Below are 23,952 nucleotides of genomic sequence, written 5' to 3' on the forward strand. Positions count from 1 at the left end.
TAAGGGATGGGATGGTGCTGTGCTGTGACTCGTGGATGCCTGCCTCTCTGGTCCTCAGGGTGTGGGCCAGGGGGAGGGACAGGGATCTGTGGGGGTCTGCAGACTTGCAGTCTCTTCTCCTCTTGCCCTGTGACCTTGGCCAAGTCATCTTGCTCCCCCGCCCCGAGGACTAGCTCTGTTCCCTCGACCATCAGTCTTCAGGATGGACCCTTATGAATCCGAAGGCCGCCAGCTGTGGATCCCAGGTCCCCTACATGTCAGCTGTCTCTCCTCTTTGGGAGACGATATCCGAGTGGTTCAGGAATCCCTCCTAAGTTCTGGTGACAGCTGTGACTCCATTTGTGGATTAGGCCGAGATGTGTATGGATTCGTCAAAGCCGCCTGCTTTATTAAAGCTGGAGAAAAGATCAATCTTGCTGCCAGGGAGATGCGGTCCTGTCCTTCACCTTTGAGCTCTTTACGCGTCCTGTACCAGCCTCGCACTCCCGTGTCTTACTTAACTATTAAAATGGCATTTTTAGCGTCCTTATCCAGGAGGCCTAACTCCCATGAGGGATATATGCTCAGATCTTTGCTCATCCTCCCTGTTCTCAAATACTTGTGAAGACGCCTACTTTGCACAGAGGAGATGGTGAAGCGGAACTGATCAGTGTGACGCAAGCATCCTTGAGCCCACCCCCCGCCCAGCGCTCAGCCAGCTCTGGGAGCAGGGATGCTGTGTGGAGAAGCAGGGGGCGCGGCCGGCTCCCCTCTCCGGTGGTCCCTGCATCAATTCCATCGCTGGATGAGGGCTAGAGACATCCATCGGGCCCCTCCTGGTGATCCAGACCGAAATGGTGACGTCGCTTCAGCTGGGTTACCTTTCTGAGCCTCAGGGTTTAATCTGAATCAGTGTAAGACTTGAGAGAGGGAGTTCGGTCATGGCCAGGGAGGCTCGGACACTGATGGAGATCAGCCTGGCTTTCACCACTCGTGTTTTCCAAGAGCTCCAGTTCCAGACTGGGAAGGAATGCCTTGGCAGTTGCAAGGGTCTTCAGAGCTTGTGTTAGTAACTGACAGCGCCTGCCCCGGGACCGGCTGTCGCCTCCTCTGGGCCTCTGGCTTCCCGCTTCACTGTGCCACAGTCTGAACACCTGGAGGCAGGGGCTGGGGTGTTGCCGTTCTCGGGGTCCTCCCTGTGATGCTGCGCTCCCCGCTACCCCAGACATGCGCTCTGCTGAGAAGCAGCTCATCCCCCTGGACAGCGAGCATCCCCCCGGCCTGGGGAGGAAGCATCTGTGCTGAATGGAGCTCGGTTTTCCCTCCCCGATCCTCCTCTCCTGGCAAATGCTGGGAGGATGGCCTTCCCAGTCATCATGCAGCCAACCGCCTCCTCGCCTGGCCTGGGCTGCTGGGACCCCTCTGTCATTCCTAGGGGAGCAAAATGGGGATGAAAGACAGCTCTCCGAGCCTCAAAAGGAAGCACACTTTACTGATGCTCAGATCGTGTGCCCCTGGGGTATTTTGGGGTGCCAGATAGATACCGAAGGGTGGCCGGGTCCCTGCTGACTGTATCTTGGTGGTGGGCGCAGACCCGGGCAGAGAGCCCCTCTCTCTCACCAAATTTACCTGCTCCAGTTGCTGGGCAGTGCTGCATTCACCTCGGAGGACCACTCGTCCTCGGAGGAAGGGTGGTAACTCTGCCCGCTCTGATCCGTTTCTCCATGTGTGCAGCCTCCTGGCACCTGTCCGACTGGGATGTTCCCAGGGTTGACTTCTCCAAGGCGAGCTGCGGAGTGTGTTCATCTTTCTTGGTTGTGATAATCACAGGGTCTGTAGTCCTTTCCTGCTGGAAGTGGCAGACAGGTGCTTGGGGCACACGAGACTCTCATGAAAGGTGGCACCAGCTGGGGCTGTTGAGGTACCAGCCCGATCTCTGCCTCTGGAGTCACAACTCGGTCATCCATTTTCAGAGCTTTTCGTCCCACGTCAGCTGACATGGGGATGCACGGGGCAGGCGCTGATCCACAGCTGCGATGCTGCAGCACTGTGGGATAATTTTGCAAATTATTATTTTTAATATAATCAGCCTTTTCCTTAGGCAATAAAGGGAAACGTTAAATTGCTCACAAACTAATAAAGGTTTATCTTCTGAAGCATCAAATTCTGTTTACTCATGAAACACACACCCCCTCTGCTGACCCACTGGGAAGAAAATTAGCATTTATTTTCACGGGGTAAACAAAAACAGGCGGAGGCGGGGAGGAATGTTTGTTGGCATCTCTTGGTGTTAAGTCCTTCCTTACATTGAAAATGATGAAGAAGGATGGGGACTGGGAGCTCCACGGAAGAGGCCTTCCCGGGTCTGATTGCCTAAGACTCCAGGGCTTAATTTAACATGTGAGACCTGTTTATTGTGTGCTGGGCTGTGCAGTGTCATCTGGTGTCTGGTGCCTAGATGCTAATGATATGCATGCAAAACAAACTCCCCCTCAGGCCCAGGGACCAGGTTCTCTTTCTCCTGCCATGAGAGATTGAAGAAAGGAGAGTAATTTCTCTGCACCGTCTCCCCCATGTTTCCAGAGAGGAGAGGACCTTATGTAATCCGTGGTGATGGGAAAGCGAGGTTTTCGGCTGAATTCCTCCTCCTGCAATTCCTTTTGGGGGCAGAAGAAGTTGATGCTTCAACACCCTCTTTATCGGCCTCAGGGATGGGGGACTTTCATTGCACGTAAAAATAATCCAAGTCTGGACTTCCTGGTGGTCCAGGAGGTTAGGACTCTATGCTTCCAGGGCAGGGGTTGCAGGTTCGAAAACCTGATCAGGGACCTAAGATCCTTCATGCCACATGGTGCAGCCAAAACTAAAACTAAATAAAAAGAATCCAAGTCTGATGTCCAAATGCTCCGTGGAGTGACTCAGTGCTTTTCCTGTCACTGGTTTTCAGGTACGGAGATATGCGGAGACAGATTGGCTTCGAGATCAGGGACATGTGGTACAACCTCGGTGAGTAACTGGGATTTCAGGGCATCGCAAGTGAACATCATGAGACAGTGGTGGGCAGTGACGCTGGCCCCTTCTGTCAGCTTTGTGGTATCTTAAAAATCCAAGCAACTGCTGGCTACCTTTTGCAGCTAGTGCTTTCAGGGAATAAGAGATGGGAGACCACAGTAAGGGGAAGCAAACCTGATTGTGGAGGAAACAGAAGAGGCAGTATTGCGCCCTCTCTCACGTCAGGCAAGCACAGCTCTGCCTTGGAATGCTTGCTCCTGGGTGTCACTACCGTTTCCTCCATTTTCCATGAATCAAGCCATGTAGCTCATCCTACGGCATGCCTGCCATCACCTACTGTATTCAGTTTCACATAATCTACCTTCAGAGGGGTTTATCTGCCAGCTCAGAACTGGGCTCTGTCTTTAGGTGGTGGTAGGATGAGTGCCTGTGCAGTCAAAATCAAGGCTGTGTGTGTTTAAGATAAGAAATGAGCACAGGCCTTTACACTATAAATTCCCTCTAAGTGTTGCTTTTGCTGCCTCGCCAAGTGTTGGTATGCTGTGTTTTCTTTTTCATTTGTCTCAAGATAATTTTTGATTTCCTCTTTGATTTCTTCTTTGACCCATTGGTTGTTCAGGAGTGTGGTTTTAAACTTCCATGTGTTTGTGAGCTTTCCAGTTTTCCTTCTGTTACTGATTTCTAGCTTTATTGTGGTAGGAAAAGATGCTTGGTATGATTTCAATATTCTTAAATTTGTTAGTGGTTTTGTGACCTAACGTGATATATCCTCAAGGGCTCCTTGTGCACTTGAGAGAAATGTGTATTCTGCTGCATCTGCTAGATGAAATGTTCTGTCTATGTCAGTTAGGTCCATGATCTGTAGTGCTGGCAAGAAAGATCTCCACTGAACAACCCAGCGTTACGCTTCAAGGACCTTAGAAAACAAACAAACAAAAACTTAGAGTCTGCAGAAGGAAGGAAATAATAAGGATTAGGGCAGAAATAAACAAAATAGAGGATAGGAAAATTCATTAAAATTAAAAGTTGGACTTTTGAACAGATAAACTTGATAAACCTTTAGCTGTATTACTAAGAAAAAAAGGAAAGGAGACACAAATAAATAAAATCATAAGTGAAAAAGAAAACATTAAAACTGATGCCACAGAAATAAAAAGGAGCATATGAGACACTATGAACAATTATATGCCAACAAACTGAATAATCTAGAGGAAACGGATAAATTCCTAGAAACATACAACCTACCAAGACTGAATTATGGAGAAATAGAAAGTCTGAACAGACCAATAATGAGTAAAGAGAATCATCTTACAAAAAAGAGAAGTCCAGGACCAGATACCTTCACTGGTGAATATTACCCAACATTTTAAAAATAATGAATGCCAATCCTTTTTTTTTTTTTCCATTTATTTTTATTAGTTGGAGGCTAATTACTTTACATCATTGCAGTGGTTTTTGTCATACATTGAAATGAATTAGCCATGGATTTACATGTATTCCCCATCCCGGTCCCCCCTCCCACCTCCCTCTCCACCCGATCCCTCTGGGTCTTCCCAGTGCACCAGGCCCGAGCACTTGTCTCATGCACCCAACCTGGGCTGGTGATCTGTTTCACCCTAGATAATATACATGTTTCGATGTTGTTCTCTTGAAACATCCCACCCTTGCCTTCTCCCAGAGTCCACAAGTCTGTTCTATACATCTGAGTCTCTTTTTCTGTTTTGCATATAGGGTTATCGTTACCATCTTTCTAAATTCCATATATATGTGTTAGCATACTGTAATGGTCTTTATCTTTCTGGCTTACTTCACTCTGTATAATGGGCTCCAGTTTCATCCATCTCATTAGAACTGATTCAAATGAATTCTTTTTAATGGCTGAGTAATATTCCATGGTGTATATGTACCACAGCTTCCTCATCCATTCATCTGCTGATGGGCATCTAGGTTGCTTCCATGTCCTGGCTATTATAAACAGTGCTGCGATGAACATTGGGGTGCACATGTCTCTTTCAGATCTGGTTTCCTCGGTGTGTATGCCCAGAAGTGGGATTGCTGGGTCATATGTGAATGCCAATCCTTGTCAAACTTTTCCCAAACATTGAAGAGGAGAGAATACTCCCAAACTCATTTTCATTTGTCTCATTTCATGTCTCATTTCAAATGTCATTTCATGACATGAGCATTACCCTGATGCCAGAGTCAAAGACACTACAAAGAAAGAAAACTATAGGTCACCATCTCTGATGAAAACAGATGCAAAAATCCTAAACCAAATGCTAGCAAACCAAATTCAACAGCACACTGAAAGAGTCATACCCCAGGATCAAGTGGGGTTTATCTCTGGGATGCAAAAATGATTCAACACATGCAAATTAGTTAAAGTGATACACTACATTGATTGAATGAAGGATAATAAGTAAGGTTATCTCAATAGATGCAGAAAAAGCATTTGACAAAATTCAAAACTCTTTTGTGCTAAAAACTCAACAAACTTGGTATAGAAGGAATGTAACTTAACATAATAAAGGTCTATATTGTCAACTAATATCATACTCAATGATGAGGAACTGAAAACTTTTCTCTAAGGTTGGAAATAAGACAAGATGCTTATTCTCACCCCTTCTATTCAATCTAATACTGGAAGTCCTGGCCAGACCAGTTAGGTAAGAAAATGCAGTAAGAAGGACCAAGATCAGAAAGAAAAAAGTAAAATTATCTGTTTGCAGATGATATGATCATATATGTACAAAACCCTAAACATCCCACCAAAAAGTATTAGAACTAATAAATTCAGGAAAGTTGCAGAATACAACATAGGAAAAAAAGTGGCATTTCTATACATACTGTGAAAGAAATTAAGAAAATAATTGCACTTATAATAGCATAAAATAAATAAAATATTTAGTAATAAAATACACCAAAATCAACTCATAATACGCTAAAGACTTAAATATAAGGCCTGGAACCACAAAACTCCTAAAGGAAACCATAGGAGAAGAACTTTTTTTTTTTTTCATTTATTTTTATTAGTTGGAGGCTAATTACTTTACATCATTACAGTAGTTTTTGTCATACATTGAAATGAATTAGCCATGGATTTACATGTATTCCCTATCCCAGTCCCCCCTCCCACCTCCCTCTCCACCCGATCCCTCTGGGTCTTCCCAGTGCACCAGGCCCGAGCACTTGTCTCATGCACCCAACCTGGGCTGGTGATCTGTTTCACCCTAGATAATATACATGTTTCGATGCTGTTCTCTTGAAACATCCCACCCTTGCCTTCTCCCAGAGTCCACAAGTCTGTTCTATACATCTGAGTCTCTTGGAGAAGAACTTTTTAACATTGACCTTGGCAATGATTTCTTGGAAACGATACCAAAAAGTCAAGTATACTACATCAAACTAAGAAGCATTTACACAACAGAGGAAGGGAAAAATAGAATGAAAAGATAGCCTATGAAGTGGGAGAATAAATTTCCCAACCACAGGTCTGATAAGGAATTGATATCAATAATATTTGAGCAACTCCTACAATTCTATAGCAAAAATACAAACAAATGCAAATAAACCAATTAAAAAATGATCCAATGACTTACATAGACATTTCTCCCAAGAAGACAGACAGATGGCCAATAGGTAAATGAAAAGATGCTCAACATCAAGAGTCATCGAGAAAATGCAAATCAAAACCACGGTGAGCCGTCGCCTTACACCAGTTGGATGGCTGTTATTAAAAAAAGATAAACACATGTTTTCAAGGAGGTAGAGAAACTGAGACTATTGTACATGGCTGGTGGGATTATAAAATGGTGCATCCGCTTTGGAAAACAGCAGGGAGAGTCCTCAATAAATTAAAAATAGAACTGTCCCATGACCCAGCAGTCTTACTCCAGGTTCCTCATCCTAGTGAACTGGAATCAGAATCTGGATAAAATATGTACTCCCATGCTCACTGCAACCCTATTCACAACAGTCAGGTTTGGAGGGAACCTGTGTGTCCACTGATGGAAGAACGGGTGAAGGAAATGTGGTGTGTGTATATGCACAATGAGGTATTATTCAGTCTTAAAAGAGAGAGAAATCCTGTCATATACAAAAGGTAGAAAGACCCTGCAGACCATTGTTATATAAGCCAGTGAAATAAGCCAGTCATAGATGGACAAACACCCCATGAGTCTTCTTGCATGAGGTCTCTAAAGGAGTCAAACCCCATAGAACAGAGAGCAGAGGGGTGGTTGCCAGGGGTGGGGGTAAGCCAGGAGGTGGAGGTGCTGATCAGAAGCTGAAATGTGTCCTTTTTGCATGATGCATGCATTCTGGAGATCCGCTGTTGTACATATTAATGTACAATTAACGATGCTGTATTGTATATGTAAAAATTGGAGAAGGTAGATCTCATCTCGTGTACTCTACAATAAAAAGAGAAGTAAAATGATAAGATATTAGCACAGTGAAAGCAATTTTATTAATAAGAGAGTTAATATAACAAAGAAATTCTCTATTAAAATGTTAGCCAGTGTGGTGCATGTATGGGTGTGAGTCCTGGAGTTGCTAGGGGACCCAGTAAGCAGCTTAAACGTCCAGAATCAAAATACTGGCTCTCGGTGTGAAAGATCTTGGCTACATCCCCAGCACAGAGCCCTCCAGGCTCTGTCCTGTCCTCCATCTTCCTGCCATCCCTGGGGAGAACGCAGGCGCCCTGGGTTCCCAGGGAAGAGACCGAGTGAGTCCCTCCCCAGCCCCCCTCCTGCCTTGACCTTGCCTGGCTGCGTGGCCTCTGTCACGGGACTCACAGGGCTTTCCTCACTTAGCTTCCTCGGCTGTAAGATAAAGAGGTTGGATGGAAGCTTCCAAGAGCCTTCCAAGCCTGAAGTTCAATAATTCTTGTTTATATATATATATGATGATGATGATCTCAGTAGGGAAAAGCTCAGGCTCCTAGAATAGGGAGAAGGACTTCTCGTGATTCATTTTAATTGATCTGGCTCTGACGGGTTCATCTGTCATGCTTCCTGGCAGGTCAGAGACTTTGGGCCTTCTGCCAGGAAAGTTCCATGGATAGCCCCATTCGAGGGAGGGGCAAGGGAGGGCAGGCAGGGATGGAGGGAATTGCTCCTGGCTGGACAAGTGGGGGCCAGGGCCTTTTCCAGATGCCAGGGTCCAAGTATACTATGGGCTCCACCATTTGTGGCTGGGCCAACAGCGGGCACCCAACATGCTTCTGCATCAGGGCCCTCTCTGAACTCACCTTTCACCCTGGCCCTTCCTGAGAGAATGGCAGCACCTTCTTCTGAATTATCCAGTGTCAATTCTAAAGTCCAAACTGGGAGCTAGTCTGTTTTCCCTAAAAGGACAGTTCCAGGTGTGTTTTCAAATGCTTCCTTCCAAAATGCCTTGGAAGTCTTTTTTTCATTTAGCATAAGAAGAGACGGCCATCCTGGTAGATACTCAGACAGGTTGTTAACACGCTGAAATGCTTCCTTCTTGTTTGATTAGCAGTTGCTGTCTCAGCTCAGCTCACCCAGGACTGTCTCCTCCTCTCTGGCCTTCAGCTGAAGGACCCCTTCCTGGCACAGAGGGAGCCTCCACGAGCCAGCTCGAGCCCCCGCCGAGCAGGCCGATGGGCACTGCTGACACTCGGGTTGTCTCTTTTTTTTTTTTTAATTCGAAGTGTTTTGGAGGTCATCTCTGGAATCCCTGTTTGAAACTGACTGCTCACGTGCTCTGTGCGATTTCAGTGAAGCAAGGTGAGATGGCCCCCGGGAAGTCTGAGCTTCTCTGTGAAGCCATCTCCGGGTCTTCATGAAGGCTCCACTGGTCAGCACGATGGGCTCTCTTAACATCACCTGTCGTTTTGCTCCCAGTAGGCTGAGTCGAGTGAGTGATGGAGACTTTTGGTTTGCAATGTAAAGGATGCTGTTAAGAGAGAATGTGTCCAGTTCCTCCCTGTCCATTTCTAATTGGAATACGGTGATTCACACATCAGAGCTGTGTTCGGCAGCTTTTCACCTGGGACCTGGAGAAGGCAATGGCACCCCACTCCAGGTCTCTCGCCTGGAAAATCCCATGGATGGAGGAGCCTGGTGGGCTGCAGTCCATGGGGTCGCTAAGAGTCGGACACGACTGAGCAACTTCACTTTCACTTTTCCTTTCATGCACTGGAGAAGGAAATGGCAACCACCCCAGTGTTCTTGCCTGGAGAATCCCAGGGACGGGGGAGCCTAGTGGGCTGCTGTCTATGGGGTCGCACAGAGTCAGACACGACTGAAGCGACTTAGCAGCAGCAGCACCTTTGACTCTGCAAAAGAAGCGGCCAGGAGGTCAAGTGTAAACCTAAACCGTGACCGTGATCCATGAAGGGCAGGAATATAGTAACAAAAAGAAATAATCATCAACCCACCTGATTGGGTTCCTTGTTTATAAAATAGTAATTATTTTTGAAAATTAAAAGAATAATAAACATATCGGCTGCTCACAAGATCGGGCCCAAGCAGCCCCTCAAAATGGCTAAGGCCAGCTCTGGGAGTCACACCATGAGGTCACTCTGCGGGGTCACTTCCAGCCACCTGACTCTTTCTTTGCTGCTGTGAATCTCACGTGTTGGAGCCTGCCTGTCAAGTATCACTGCTGAGGCCCCTGCTCGGGATATTTACAACAGCACATTTCAGTTTCCCAAGATGTACAGAACCTATTTTCTACACAGTTTTTTTATAGAATTTTTTTTTTTTTTTTTTTTGCCAAATGGTTCACGTTCGGGACCACTAGATCATGTTGGCATTCTGATCTAGCCAGCTCCACGGAGAAAATTAAAAAAAATACAAGTCAGATATATTCATCCACTTACAATTACTTACCTATCACCCAGAGCCAAATACACCCTGAGAAGACTTTTTCCTTGAGTCTTATATGCCGTGTGCACGACTCAGAACCCGCCTCCGTACAGAGCAAGCATCAGAGCAAGGATCTGGGGTCTCTGTTCCTGAATTTCATGCAAGTACAGACACAGCGCTGCCCCATGGGGCTGAGCAGCATGTCCTGGTTCTTTTTTTTCCTCCCATACCTGTCATATTTTGAGTGCAAAAGGAGAAATCAAAGGCAGACTCTCTCCCAAAAAAGGGGGGAGAAATGTGCTTATTTACCCAGCTCTTCAGTTATTTATCAAAGCGCGCTCTGCAGCAGCCCACGGAGCCCCCGTCTCCCTTTCGCCTTTCTCACCTCGATTTACATTTTGTTTATTACATACAGCACCCTGGAGCCGCAGTCGCTCGGATCTGGCCAGAACAAATGTGCCTGCAGCGAGATCTTTATCTGCCAGGCTGGCCAGGGGTATTTGTCATGCAGAGATTCCCTTCGGGGGTATTTTTGGAGACTTGGAAAAATTGTGTGTTTCCCATTAAAACCCATGTACAGTGGGGCCGAATCTGTTTGACGGGGTGATGGAAATTTTGGCTCTTGTCTACCCTTGTGTATACGAAGATTTTTCCCAGGATTAGATGATGTTTAACGTTTAACGTCCCAGATTTCTGAACACTCGTGATCATCAAGAGATTTTCCAGACACCCCAGGGGGAGGTTGCTCAGAAGGCAGAAGCCAGCCCCTCCCTGAGACAGAGTGGTCTGGTTCCCAAAGAATAAGCTCCATGTTTTGTCATGAGAAGAAAGACTCCCTGTGGGGTTTTAAGAATTGGGGAGTGGTAACCAGGAATTTTCGGAGAAGGCAATGGCACCCCACTCCAGTACTCTTGCCTGGAAAATCCGAGGATGGAGGAGCTTGGTAGGCTGCAGTCCATGGGGTCGCGAAGAGTTGGACATCAATGAGCAACTTCACTGTCACCTTTCACTTTTATGCATTGAAGAAGGAAATGGCAACCCACTCCAGTGTTCTTGCCTGGAGAATCCCAGGGATGGGGTCGCACAGAGTTGGACATGACTGAAGTGACTTAGCAGTAGCAGCAACCAGGAATTTTGGACCCAAATTTGAACAAACTCTGGAAGATAGTGAAGGACAGAAGAGCCTGGAGGGCTACAGCCCATGGGGGTCGCAAAGAGTCAGACATGACTTAGTGACCGAACAACAACAAACAACAAACCAGGAGTTTGGCAGATGTGACCAGAGGTGAAAGAGTCCCATTGTGATCCAATCATTACCATGTTCTTCCTTTGTCTCAAAAGGATACAAACAGAAAAATAAGTCCTCTTTTTCTTAAAGTCTACAGTTCAAGAGTCACCTTGATCCCCATTGATTCCAAGCCTGATTTCATCATTAAATTTGAACAAGAGATGCCCCAGGGGAAATCCATAATGCAAATGCCAGAACAAGAGAAAAAAAAAGATGAATACTGGAGAATTGCATCCAGCCCTCTCTCATCTTGAGGACCATTGGTTCTCCAAGGCTAAAGTCTGGGGACCTCACTGTGGCTGAGGCTGATCACTGGTGCCCAGCCGGTGTGTCCTACGTTAATGGGAGGAGTAATAATCAGAGATTATCACTGTAACAATTACAGTGAAATTGGAGACACCGTTGTTTTTGGAACATAACCTTTCCAATCCCTGCGTTCACAGCCACTTGTTACTATCCTATACTCTCCTCCCAGCCTGGAACAGTAGACTCTTGGTGACAGAGTCCTCTGTGATACTGCAGTTGTGCCTGATGAACACCTTTCTGTCACCAGCATCTGTTTTCTGAAACACTGGCTCTGGCATTTTTTTAGACATAATACAAGAGAAGTGACACCTGAGAGACAGAATATAATAGCATTTTTGAGAGAATGCTTTGCATCAGTTACATGCCTTTCAGAAACAATAAGCTTTGGGGGAAGTGATGAAAATCACATTATATTAGAGCTTTAGCCAAAGTATTATTTATTTAGTAAAGGTTAATAAGATTTTTTAAAGTAAGATTTTAGTAATATTCAGATTCCTTCTTGAACGTCACATTTTGTGTATATGTCCACTCGGTACAAATTTCAGAATATATTTCATTTAGGCCACTTATGAGGATTATATATTCTGTTAAGGGTCTTCATTTATAATAACCAAATTCATTTAATGGTTCTCTTTTCTGAAATCTCTATTTGCTGAGTTCTAAGGAAAGCTAAATTATTTATTATATCCATTCTATATCCAGATTATGTAAAAATATTAGTAATATTGATTAACTCTGGGTAAATTACAAATCTTAATAACAGAATGTTGCAAATAATTCATTCAAGCATTTAACTCTTATGCATTCTTCTATTACATGTTGGAAAGAAATGATATAAATTATAATGGAGTGAAATAAAAATAAATCAGAAGTTCTGAAATTAAAGATAAGAAGGCAGGAATTTTAAAAGACCACTTTCTGGATAGGCCCTGCCTCTAAATTTAATTACGTCATGTAATCTCACATAAAACCAACACCCCCATTTTTTGGAAATGAGGTTTCCAGCATCTTCTTTCCAGGTGTGGGTGGGGAGAGAGGGGGTCTCCCAGCTTCTTCCCTCTGCTGGCCTCTTATCACTTTAGGTTCTCTGGAAGCTCACCCTCATCACTCTCAGCCCTCAGGAGTTTAGGTCCAGCAAGGTTTGGAAGCCACTGCCCGGGTGAGGCAAAATGGCAGCAAAAAATGGAAAAAAAAAAAAACCAGATTTTTGAGTTAGCAGTCAAGAGCAGAGGCCTCAAAAGGTATGATACCAACATTTCCAAACACATAATTGAGATAGAAAAGAAAAATAAACAGGTTTGGAACCTGAAAGAAGCCAGTTTCTACTTCCTGAGGGACACATTTTAGAAGCGTGTTACTCCAGTAACACTAGAGAAAATGACAGGCCCCTGTCCCCTGCGTCTGTGTCTGCGTGTCTGTCTTGTTTGGCTGTGAAGCCAAGTCTTAGTTCCCGGACCAGGAATTGAACCCGGGACCTCAGCGGTGCAAGCCGTTGTAGCCACTGGATCGCTAGGGAGCTCCCTGCCCGTGGGTGACTGTGAGAACAGACAGATAAGGGGGCGCTGTGGACAGCCAGCGTCCTTCTATTCTAGAGGGGCGGCGAGAGCCACTCCCCTGGAGCCATCCCGTGACGAGCAGGCAGGGAATGGGGGACAGGCCGAGGCTTCAGAACCCCAGACCCGGGTTCCCATCCTGCCCTGCTGTTTCCAGTGGACAGCACGCTGGTGTTGGGAGGTCTGCAGTCTCTTCCTCTGGAAAACAGAGTTCAGAATGGCCCCCGCTCTAGGAGAGGGTGGTGCTAATGAGGTAGGAGTGTAGGAGAAATCTTTGTACCTTCTGCTCAGTTTTGCTATAAAATATAAAGCCTATTACATTTTTTTTAAAGTTCAATTTTTAAAATTGAAGGAGGTGTGGTCACCATCTCACAAAATGATGTTGAGAATCAGTGAGGCTCTTTCCATGAGGCTTGTCTTGTAGTCATACTTAGTAAATGTCAGCTAATACTATAATATTAGTTAGTAGTCATGGGGCAATAGTATTTGAGAAGGTCTTTCTAAAGTGGTTTTTAAGAAAATACTATTGCCCTGTGAATCATAATGAATATTATAATCTGATGCTTAAAAAAATTATATCTGGACAATACAGGTGAGATAAAGATAAAGTAGTTATTTAACTAAGCATTTTCGGGGACTTCCCTCATAGTCCAGTGGTTAAGAATCCGCCTTCCAATGCAGGGGTCATAAGTTTGATCCCTGGTCAGAAAACTAAGATCCCACATGCCATGGGGCAATTAAGCCTGCATGTTCAGCTACTGAACCCGGGCACCGCAGCTGCAATGAAAGATCCCTCATGACACGATGAAGACCCCACCGGCCTCAACTAAGACCCAAATAAATAAATAAATATTAAAAATAAATAAACAAGCATTTTCCAATCACATCATTAGTCAAAAAAAAAAAAGAGAGAGTCCTTTCTGTTTTCACAGCTTCATATTCTGAGGTCTGGCATTGTTTTCTTTGATTGCAGTCATTGGGAAGGTTACAGAAATCACTCAACATTATTTACAGAGGTTCCAAATAGTAAACTGTTTTTCAAATGATGTTACAGACAGAGAGGGCCCAAGAGACCATCTACCCTACCTGCCTTCACTTCAGCTCTTTTTCATTATCTACAAAGTGAGATGCCCAGTGTCCCATCTCCCAGCCCTCTCTTTCCAAACCTGGTTACCCACTGGCCGCTCACGCCTTTTATGTGTGTGATGTAATTGTCTATTTGTGAAATGGCATTTATTGTCTGTAACAGACAAACCATGACTGCAGGCCCTGTACTAGATGGATTTTTCTAATAGCTTTACTTAAAATTCACAGTACTGTCCACTTCTTATACTACAGGCTGAACACATTCAAAATTGTTGCCTGTGGATGAGAAATGGATATATATTCTCCAGGTCCTAGCCTTCAGATCATAGTGACCTGTGTAGTTTTGTTTTGTCCACTGAAGCCCATTTCAGAATCCTTTTTTAAAAAAATTTTTGAATAATGCATTTCTTTATTCAAGGTCAACACAAGATCAAGTTCATTCCAGAGATGGTCGGTCCCATATTAGAAATGACGCTGATTCCAGAGACAGAGCTTCGCAAAGCCACCATCCCCATCTTCTTCGACATGATGCAGTGTGAATTCCACTCCACCCGAAGCTTCCAGATGGTAAGGATGTGGGTGTGCAGTAAGTGGCTTGGAGACAAGCCACTTTCTCAAGGTGCTATGGCGTGTCCTCTTGAAAGGACTCATAGATAATTCTGCAGTTACACGTGCTGAATATGGAAAACACTTCCCTGCATCTTAAGAGAGAAGAGTCCTAGGCTTTCCTTGTGGAAGAAGCCTATCGTTCTTAAGGACTGCTCTCAGCTTTATGGAGCATTGTTCTTTGTTTTTAGCTTTCAGTTACTTTTATCTGGATTTACTTACACATTAAAACTGGGTAAAACTCTTTTACCCTCCTTGATAGGTGCCGAAGAGGGTTTGATCAGACCTTACTGTTATTTTCTGACTGGCTGCTTCTTGCTGAGTTACCTTATTTTTAAGTCTAAAGTCTTTGCCTTTCTTCTTCTAAGTGTGCGCCTTGGTGTTCTTACCTGTGCAATGAGACAGATGAAATTCCTTAAGGTATATGTAGAGACTTTCCTGGTGGTCCAGTGGTTAAGACTTGATGCCTCCACTGCAGCGGGTGCAGGTTCGATCCCTATCAGGGAACTAAGAGCCTGCATACCCACAGCCATGAATTTTCAGTTGAGGATCCTTGGCCATTTGTTCATTTATATTATCTTCTGTTTGTACCTTCATAGACAGGTGAAAAGACACCCTGAACGTAAAATCAGGGCAAAAAAAAAAAAAGTCAGTGAAAAAAAAATCTCTTTGCTAAAGTAATCTGGTCTTATGAATTGGGAAATGATCAATTTCCTTTTCCGTTGGGACCGCTCAGATTTTCTACTGACCTATCTTAGCCTCCCTGGGGTGAAGGCATGTGGATGCCGCAGGGCGTGCCATCCTTCCCAAACCTCCTGCTTCCCCAGGGCCCTCGCTCCTGCCAGGCCCCTCGTCCTCCGGGTCACGGGTCCCGTCCCACCGGCCCGGCCTCGGCTTGCCGTCCTGGCCTCGCTGGTGGGTTGCGATGACTTGTGGTTCTTCCTCTGTCTCAGCCCCAGGGCCCATCTGCTCCCGCCGCCCCCATTCCAGGCTCTCCTGGGCCACAGCGTTTGTGTGTCCACTCGCCGTATCTTTTGAGACTAGTTTCTGTTCTCTGCTCGGCTCTCGTCCTCCGGGGGCCCCCCTCCTGAAGCACAGGGCGTGCCCGCTCTGCCTTGTCGGCGACGCTGGGGAACATGTGTGGCTGACACGTGCACGGAACGGCAGCCACGGCTGCCCTGCCCTCCCCCCCATCCAGGGGACTTCTAGGACGGGGCTGGCTGACTGCTGTTTAATCTGCCACCAATTCAATTACCTAACGTCGTTAGGCACGTCAACAAGGCTTAGATTCGCTCTGCGTTCACAGCAGATGTGCAGACCAAATGGAGGGAGGGGAAGGCATGAAGGTTTTCATGTTTACAAAACTTGAGTGTTTGGAACATGTGATGGAGCCTCTTTTTTGAGAGGTTGCTGTAGCTTTCAGAATGGGGCTGTTCAGACTCTCCTGTGCACTACGTGCCGTGAGCAGTTCACACTCTTAACAGTTGCGGTGGAGAAGTGACCTGCTGGGTTCAGAAGAACTACCCGCCATTTCACTCAAGTTTAAGCTGCCTCACGCCGTCATTGGAATTCAAAACCATGTCTTACACATTGGCTTTTTTTAAAAGTTCCCCAGGGCTGTTGCTCCTAGGGTCTCCAGGCATTTCATTAGAATGTTCTAATACATACAGTTCCCCAAGAGCCTGCTTCTTCCTTGTCTCCATTTCTGCAAGAAGGAGCAGGAATCTTCTTTCAAAATAAGTGTCCCCTTTCCTGCGTCCTGGGTGTTGCTCGTCCTGTCTCCCCAATGTGTGAGCACTGGGGGTCTGGCATGGAAGTAGGATAGGATGACGTGGAGGTGGGATAGGGTGGCCTGGGTTATGGTAGCCTCCTGGTAGCCTGGGACCCTCTTGAAATGGCTGCAGGCAATTCCTGACCTTGATACCATTGGCTCTGGGCAGGTCCTACCAGGTCCACGTGATCTGATCCGTCGTGGAAGAGCTTGGATGAGACAGGAGTGTCTTAACTAGGAGGCTCACGTGTGTACCAAGTGGCCTTGCGTTCTAGAAATCCTTCCCACCCAGAAAGTAATCTGCTTCATGTCGGCAGGCAGGCTTTCCCGACGGCTCAGGGGTAAAGAATCTGTCAGCAGTGCAGGAGACGTGGGAGACATGGGTTTTATCCCTGGGTCAGGAAGATCCCCTGGACGAGGGCATGGCAACTGACTTCCCAGGTGACGCTAGTGGTAAAGAACCCGCCTGCTAATGCAGGAGATGTAAGAGACACAGGTTCAACCCCTGGGTCAGGAAGATTCCCGGAAGGAGGAAATGGCAACCCACTCCAATATTCTTGCTGGATAATCCCATGGACAGAGGAGCCTGGTGAGCTACAGTCTGTGGGGTTGCAAAGAGTGGGATTAACTGAATGACTGAGCATGCACACATTACATAGCTCAGCTGAGCCTTGTAATGACAAGATGAGCCTTGACTAACCTCTCCCCTGTCTTACCGAGAAAGTGTGAAAGTGAAAGAGTTAGTTGCTCAGTCGTGTCCAACTCTTTGGACCCCATGGACTGTAGCCCACCAGGCTCCTCTGTCCATGGGATTTTCCAGACAAGAATCCAGGAGTGGGTTGCCATTTTTTTCTCCAGGGGATCTTCCCAACCCAGGAATTGAACCCAAATCTGTCACATTGCTGATGGATTCTTTGCTGTCTGAGCCACCAGACCCTGCCCCCCAAATGAGTACATTCTGAGCCTCAGCCTCACTAGATTTTGATTCAGAAGAAAAGCATACCTTTTAAATTCTCCCTTGGCACCTGTGTTTTGAAGAATTCCATTCCTTCTATCTTTGGAAAATACAGAACTAACAGCTAAGAATTGCAGCAAATGGCCATGTGGGCTCTAGACCATTAGTAAAAATGGGATGGAAAAGACTCCACAACAATATAGTGTTTTTGGTCACAGAGCCATTTTCTGTCCTCTTCCTGAGGGTCAGCAAAATGCCCCAAGACTTCCAGAAATTCCTATTTAGTTGTAAAAAATTATAGCATGAGTAATCTTTGTGTCCTAAATGTTTGCGAATTCCTGTTTGAATAATCTCTTCCTGCTGCCCAGGCTGGTTACCTTAAGCAAATAATTGAATAAGCCCAGTGGGTGTTGGCAGCTTTTGCCTCTTGGTGGCAAAGCCAATGTAGTTTGCACTGTAATATGAATGTGAATATGTTCGGTGGTGATTTTTTGTTTATTCTTCAGTTCGTTGGGATTTTGTTGATTGCTTTATTCTTGCTTTCAATTAAAAAATAATACTTGATTCTGTTGTTTTGGATGCTTAGAAAGGAAACATGACCCCCAAATTAGGCTTTCATTTCACTGAACCCCAGACTCAAAAGTGGTCCATGAGGTCATGGAAACTAACACCCTGGACTCTGAGAGTTCTGATGATACTGAATCCTATTACTATTATAAAAGCTTTCCAGCAAAGAGGTGCCTGAGTGTGTGCATGTGAAGTCGCTTCAGTCGTGTCTGACTCTTTGTGACCCCTGGACCATAGCCCACCAGGCTTTTCTGTCCATTGGATTCTCCAGGCAAGAATACTGGGGTGGGTTACTATTTCCAGCTCCAGGGGATCTTCCCGACCCAGGGATTGAACCCACATCTCTTACGTCTCCTGCATTGGCAGGCGGGTTCTTCACCACTAGCACCACCAGGGAAGCCCAAAGATCTGCCTAGACTCCCATAATCCCCTTTAACCCACAGGCCTTATGTGCAGGCTTGCTCCTGGAGCTAACTGTCAATGAAGGCAGCCAAGGCAGTCCCCGGTCTGTGCTGCGGAGCAGAGGGGCACAGCTGCACCTGTCCCAGGTGTCGCCAGGTGTCGCCACGCAGCAGACAGTCCCCTGCCAGGCTGCTGCAGGTCTGGGGCTTGACTATAGCCTCCTGGGTGTTTCACAGAAGCTTCACGGTCACTGAGCTGCCTGCTTGTTAGACATAGAGGGATGTGGGGACCTTATCGATAGGACGTGGGCTATGGAGTGCCAGAGACTAATTAAGTGTGTAATTAAGTTTACAGAGCGGTTAGGCCAGGGGAATGCAATATACCTCAAAATCATGGTGTGTCTGAGCACAAGGAGTAAAGGCTGAGTGATAGATTTGGGGGGGCGTCAGTTACTTTTCAGGTGTCAACCTGGGAGCACGGAGCCCCAAGGGTGTGGGAGACCAGGATGCTCTCTGCTAAGCCTGTGCCTTCCTCTTGGCCATGTGATCCACACAGACAGTTAACTGACTTCCACCCACCCTACCCTAGCCTTCTAGTCATGCTAAAGAGAAGGGTGTGTTCTGCAATGCTGTTGGCTTAGGCAGTTCCATCTGGGGGCACAGAACGAAAGAGAATCTAATTTCTGGAGCTCTCTAATACTAGGGGATGGTCTAAAACCTTGATCAGACCTCCAGCATCTTGTGAGATGCTTTTCTCTAAAAAACACAAATTAGGACAAAGTGTAGTCAGACAGGCAGGCCCAGGAGATATTGTGGGTTTGGTTCCAGACCACCATGATGAAGGGAAATCTCAACAAAGTGAACCGCATGAATTTTTTGGTTTCACAGTTCGTATAAAAGTTGTGTTTGCACTGTACGGCAGTCTCTTAAATGTGCAATGGCATCTTATCTAAGAAAAGCAATGTTCATACCTTAATTAAAAATACTTTATTGCTAAAAAGGAAAAAGATATTTTATTGCTAAAAAATGCTAACCGTCATCTGAGCCCTCAATGAGTCTTAAAGGCTGGTAGAGAGTTTGGAATATTGCTAGAATTACCAAACTGACACAGAGAACTAAGCAAATGCTGTTCGATCAATGGCGTGGAGAGACATGCTCAAGGCGCAGACCTTCAGCCAGTAAAAGTGCAGTCTCTGCGAAGCACAGTAAGGCAGCGTGCAGTAAGAAGCAGCTTGCCTGCACTCAGGTTTTCTTGAAGGGTCAAAGAAACTTTTGCTAATGTGCTTCGCTTCCCGCAGTCCTAGCGTTCAGCTTTCTCTCGGCTGTTGACCCGTGTGGTGAGGTACCGGTTCCAACCTTCCATCCTGGTCCTGCCTTGCTCTGACATAACCCCAGATCTCTTCTCTAAACATGTCCCCGGATACCTGGAGAATGCAAGCCGGGTTTTATGCATTTATAAATGCAGTATAGCAAGAATGTTAAGTCTAACCCCCAACAGTAATGATGCATTCCAAACCAAGGAGAAACGGCTTTTTAGATTATCCTGTACTGAGGCCTTTCATTCCGCCATCTCTTAAGTTAGAGCCAATAACCCATGGTTCATGTTGGCATTGAGAGGTGAAAGCAATGGTTCTTCCTAAGTTAATTGAGTTGAAGATGATGTTAATGTCATACATTACTCCTGCGAGCATAGCTCCGTTCAGCCTCCACTGTGTTCAGCTTGACGGCAACCTTCTGAAAAGCCCTGTGTTTATACGTGGCCTTTTAGGTTTCATTTTCTCATAGGGCCACTGGTATCGGGTGCTTAGAGACACTCTGTTCAATATTTTAAGTCAGACATCCTGTGGATATTTCTGTAGCGATATTAGTGTTTCAGAAAAGAGGGGATAATATAATGATTTTGCTTATCACATGAGTGAGCCTCTGTTACCTTCTGAGCAACACAGTAAACCCTTGCTAATTTTATCCCAAGCATAGAGAATCCTGTTTCAAATTACCAGACAGCATGCCTTTACAAGTAAGATAATCAACATGATTTTTAGAAAACCAACCCTGCTCTTTCAGCAAACGTACTTTCTCCAGTTTATTTGGACAGGATCATTTAATCCTGATTGTGATAACAGTTCACAGCACAGGAGCGAACTGATGCTAGTATATTTGGTGAAAATTGATGAAGGCCCTGGCATTTGAGGCTAAGCTGCAGATCTGTGGAATTGAATCTTGCTGATAAACAGGATAGGGTTGCCAAGCACTTGTGCAAATTACAGAGTTTAGACTTGAGGTTAGTGAAATTAGGATCAGCTGTGTTCTTCTGATTTACTTATCATTCATCCACTCTTTTTAGAAAACATTAAATTCATCAGTCAAATTTGATAAGCAGCCTACTTAGGGAGCTGGAGCCTCCTTTATTGCCCTTGTTTTGTGGCAGCGAGGTTTGTGGAGAAGCAGAGAAAACATGCCATTTCCAGAAAGCAGCCTCTAAATTCAAATACCTTCTGATTAACTAGTGATGAGCAATTTGTAGTGCCGATGTGTGTCTGCCTGTGTTAGGATGAGGTATGTTTTTCTTCACTCTCTAAGCCTTCTTTGTTGTATGCTCCTTAAACATGTGTGAAATTGAATTGTGTGTCTCAATTAAATTTAGTCTTATTTTACCTCACGGTGGTTTCTTCTGAAGAATCAGCACTCACCACTTAATTGCTGGCATCCCCATCATGGTGCCATCATGGAAGATGCGGCTGCCTTGAAACGCCAGCTTTCGGTCCAGTAGCCAGCCATTTCTCTTCTGCTAGTCTCCAGACAGAACCACCTTTTGCAGAGTTTTTTTCTGTAAAGAGAAGAGTAATAGTGGGTTAGTGTCCAACAGTTCTTATTATATAGTAAAAGTCATTCTCCTGAGACCTCAGGTGAACCAAAAAAAAAAAATGCAACTCATTCTTTCTTCTTCCGTAGAAAGAACCATCTTTTTTTCTCTGTTCCTAAAATCCCTGAACTTCTTAAGCCCAACAGAATCAAAGAGGGTGTTTACTGGGGGGAGGAGACAATGAAACAGATCAAGAAGAGAATTGCAGGGATTTACTGAAGTCCCAGTTTTTGTGATGTTGCTAAGTCCTTGATGTCAAGCACGAATCAATACTTCTCTCCAGTCCTGTTTTAAGCCTTTGTTTCATCCGTAGCGTGATGAAACTGTGACTTCAGGCAGCATGTCCTGATCAAGGTCGTGCTTTGAGGCTGCTCCTTGGGTCTCTCCAGCCCCCTTGCCTTCTGCTTCACAGGGATGTCACTGCAGGTATCACGGCAGCAGTGGGGCCCCAGGTCCGCAGTGCAGTAGACAGTGTTGGATGGACCAGTTACAAGCACTGCAATGAGTGTGTTCACCACTTGGCTTGTGTGGCCAAGGTTGTATCTTAGTAACCTACTGGCCCGCTGCTTGGGGGCCCTATTAAGTCCTCCCCAGCTCCAACTTAACACCAACTCTATGCAGTAATGTCTGTGTATGTAGCATATTCACCCCATTAGATCATCCATGCCAGGGGCTATCCTGGGGGCTGGGAATACAGCAGAGACCAACAGAGAAGAAAATTCTTCTTCTCATGCAGCTTAAATTCTTATGGAATCCCAATAACAGCAGGGGACTAGTTGCCTGGGGAAGCAGTGTCTGAGCATATACTTTAAGGGGATCCCACTAGAGATGATCCTACTAAGTGGAGTAAGTCAGAAAGAGAGATAATGTCATAGGACATCACTGATATGTGGAATCTAAAATATGGCATGGATGAACTTACCTACAAAACAGAAACAGACTCACAAACCAAGAGAAAAGGCTTGTGGTTGCCAAGCGGAAGGGGATTGGGGAGAGATGGATGGGAGTCTGGGGTTATCAGATGCAAACTAATATATATAGAATAGATACGCAACAAGTATGGGGAACTGTGTTCAGTCTTCTAAAACAAACCATAGTGGAAGAGAAGGGGAAAAGGATATGTACGTGTATAACCAAGTCCCCTTGCTGTCAGCAGAAATTCGCACAACATTGAAAATCAGCTCTACTTCAATATAGTTTTTTAAAAGGAGGATCCCAGAGACCCTCGCATATATGCCGTGTCTGCTCGCTGTGTGAACCCTGAATTCAGCCCTCGTTTCCTGAAGTTCCCCCTTTGCTCATCTTCTTTGGGTTCAGTGTGGGTACCTCATTTCTCGGGAACTAAAGCTCTCGCAGCCCCTTATTCCTGCCTGTCCCACATCCGTGAGTAACTGCAGGGACCCTCACCTGGCCGGATCCCCATATTCAGGTGGCTCTGAAATGTGCCAGGGATGGAGATGGGGCCACGAGGATATGGGGGGGGGGTGCACATCCATCATTATTACAGGAGTTATTTCCAGCATGATCAGCCATGGAGTCCATGACCTCCGTGAAAACATTTTGGAGATTCGCACCTCCCCAGGATTCAGAGCTGTTCTGAAAGTGTGAGACAGACAGACCATCAATCCTGAGGGTCCTTTCCCGTCATAATACGCTGGAAATCCAATCAGAGGCTCTGGAGGATTCAAGGAAAGGCCTGGAGGGACCTTCTCGAGGTGTCTGCTGGTCTGACTTACAGGCATGGCCCCTCTTGTTTTTTACCGTTTGTCGTCCAGGATGAGCTGTGTCACTGAGGTCCCTTAAGGCGTGGCAGGGAAGTGGCCCTTCGCCTATTTTCAGATTGCAGAGAACTCTGCTGCCAAGTGACACAGCGTCTGTTCTTTTCCAGGAACCGAGGAGCTATTTTAGTTGTTACTTGTTCATAAAGATGAAGTTTGGGACTTTTTTCTATGTTGCTCCTTGATTTTTTTCCCCTTACGATTGCCTTGTCTTTCTCTCTGTGGCTCTTGCTCCTGGGATCAGAAGATGCATTGAGGTTTCATCAACCAGGGAGGGAAATGAAAGATTCTCCCTGTGACAGGGGCCCATCAGAAACCCCCAGGGGTTCGAGAAGGGCACCTCTTAAATGAAATCAAGCTTCAAAGTTCCAGGGCAACTCTCCAATGACGATCTGTCGACGATTTATGTATTATTGACACTCAAGTCATGAAATGAAATAGCCACCATGCTGATTATTTACGCTTCCTCTGTTTAATTATAGTTTGAAAATGAGATCATCACCAAGCTGGATCATGAAGTGGAAGGAGGCAGAGGCGATGAGCAGTACAAAGTGTTATTTGATAAAATGTAAGTGTTGATTAACAGTGGGATTTATGTCAGAATGGAGACAGAGAGACTGTAATTAGACGACAATGAACTTTGTAGCCCAGAAATAATTAAAAGTGTTAATGATGGAAAATATTTTAAACTGCACCTCAGTCCAGTTTCTTTTTCTGAGTGTGATTAACAAGGTGTGTGTAATTATTTTTCAGCCTCTTGGAGCACTGCAGGAAACACAAATACCTCGCCAAAACAGGGGAGACTTTCGTAAAGCTTGTCGTGCGCCTGATGGAGAGACTTCTGGACTATAGAACCATCATGCACGATGAGAACAAAGAAAACCGCATGAGCTGCACAGTCAACGTGCTGGTGAGTGAGAGCTTAAATGTCCCATCTGTCCAGGAAGCTGGGAG

The 23,952-nt window shown here is 45.6% G+C and overlaps 1 protein-coding gene across 2 annotated transcripts in view; it reads left to right on the forward strand.

Annotated features, from left to right (window-relative positions):
• The window catches only part of DOCK1 (dedicator of cytokinesis 1), a 545,853-nt gene that overhangs the window by 444,471 nt on the left and 77,430 nt on the right, over positions 1-23,952 (forward strand). For both annotated transcript variants that reach the window (XM_070470415.1, XM_070470416.1), the window contains exons 32-35: positions 2,927-2,985; positions 14,476-14,624; positions 23,481-23,566; positions 23,752-23,908. In XM_070470415.1, the coding sequence (XP_070326516.1) occupies positions 2,927-2,985; positions 14,476-14,624; positions 23,481-23,566; positions 23,752-23,908 (451 nt within the window). The remainder of the gene's footprint in view (positions 1-2,926; positions 2,986-14,475; positions 14,625-23,480; positions 23,567-23,751; positions 23,909-23,952) is intronic.

This window comes from Odocoileus virginianus, chromosome 7 (genome assembly GCF_023699985.2).
Source record: "Odocoileus virginianus isolate 20LAN1187 ecotype Illinois chromosome 7, Ovbor_1.2, whole genome shotgun sequence".
NCBI classification, from domain to species: domain Eukaryota; kingdom Metazoa; phylum Chordata; class Mammalia; order Artiodactyla; family Cervidae; genus Odocoileus; species Odocoileus virginianus.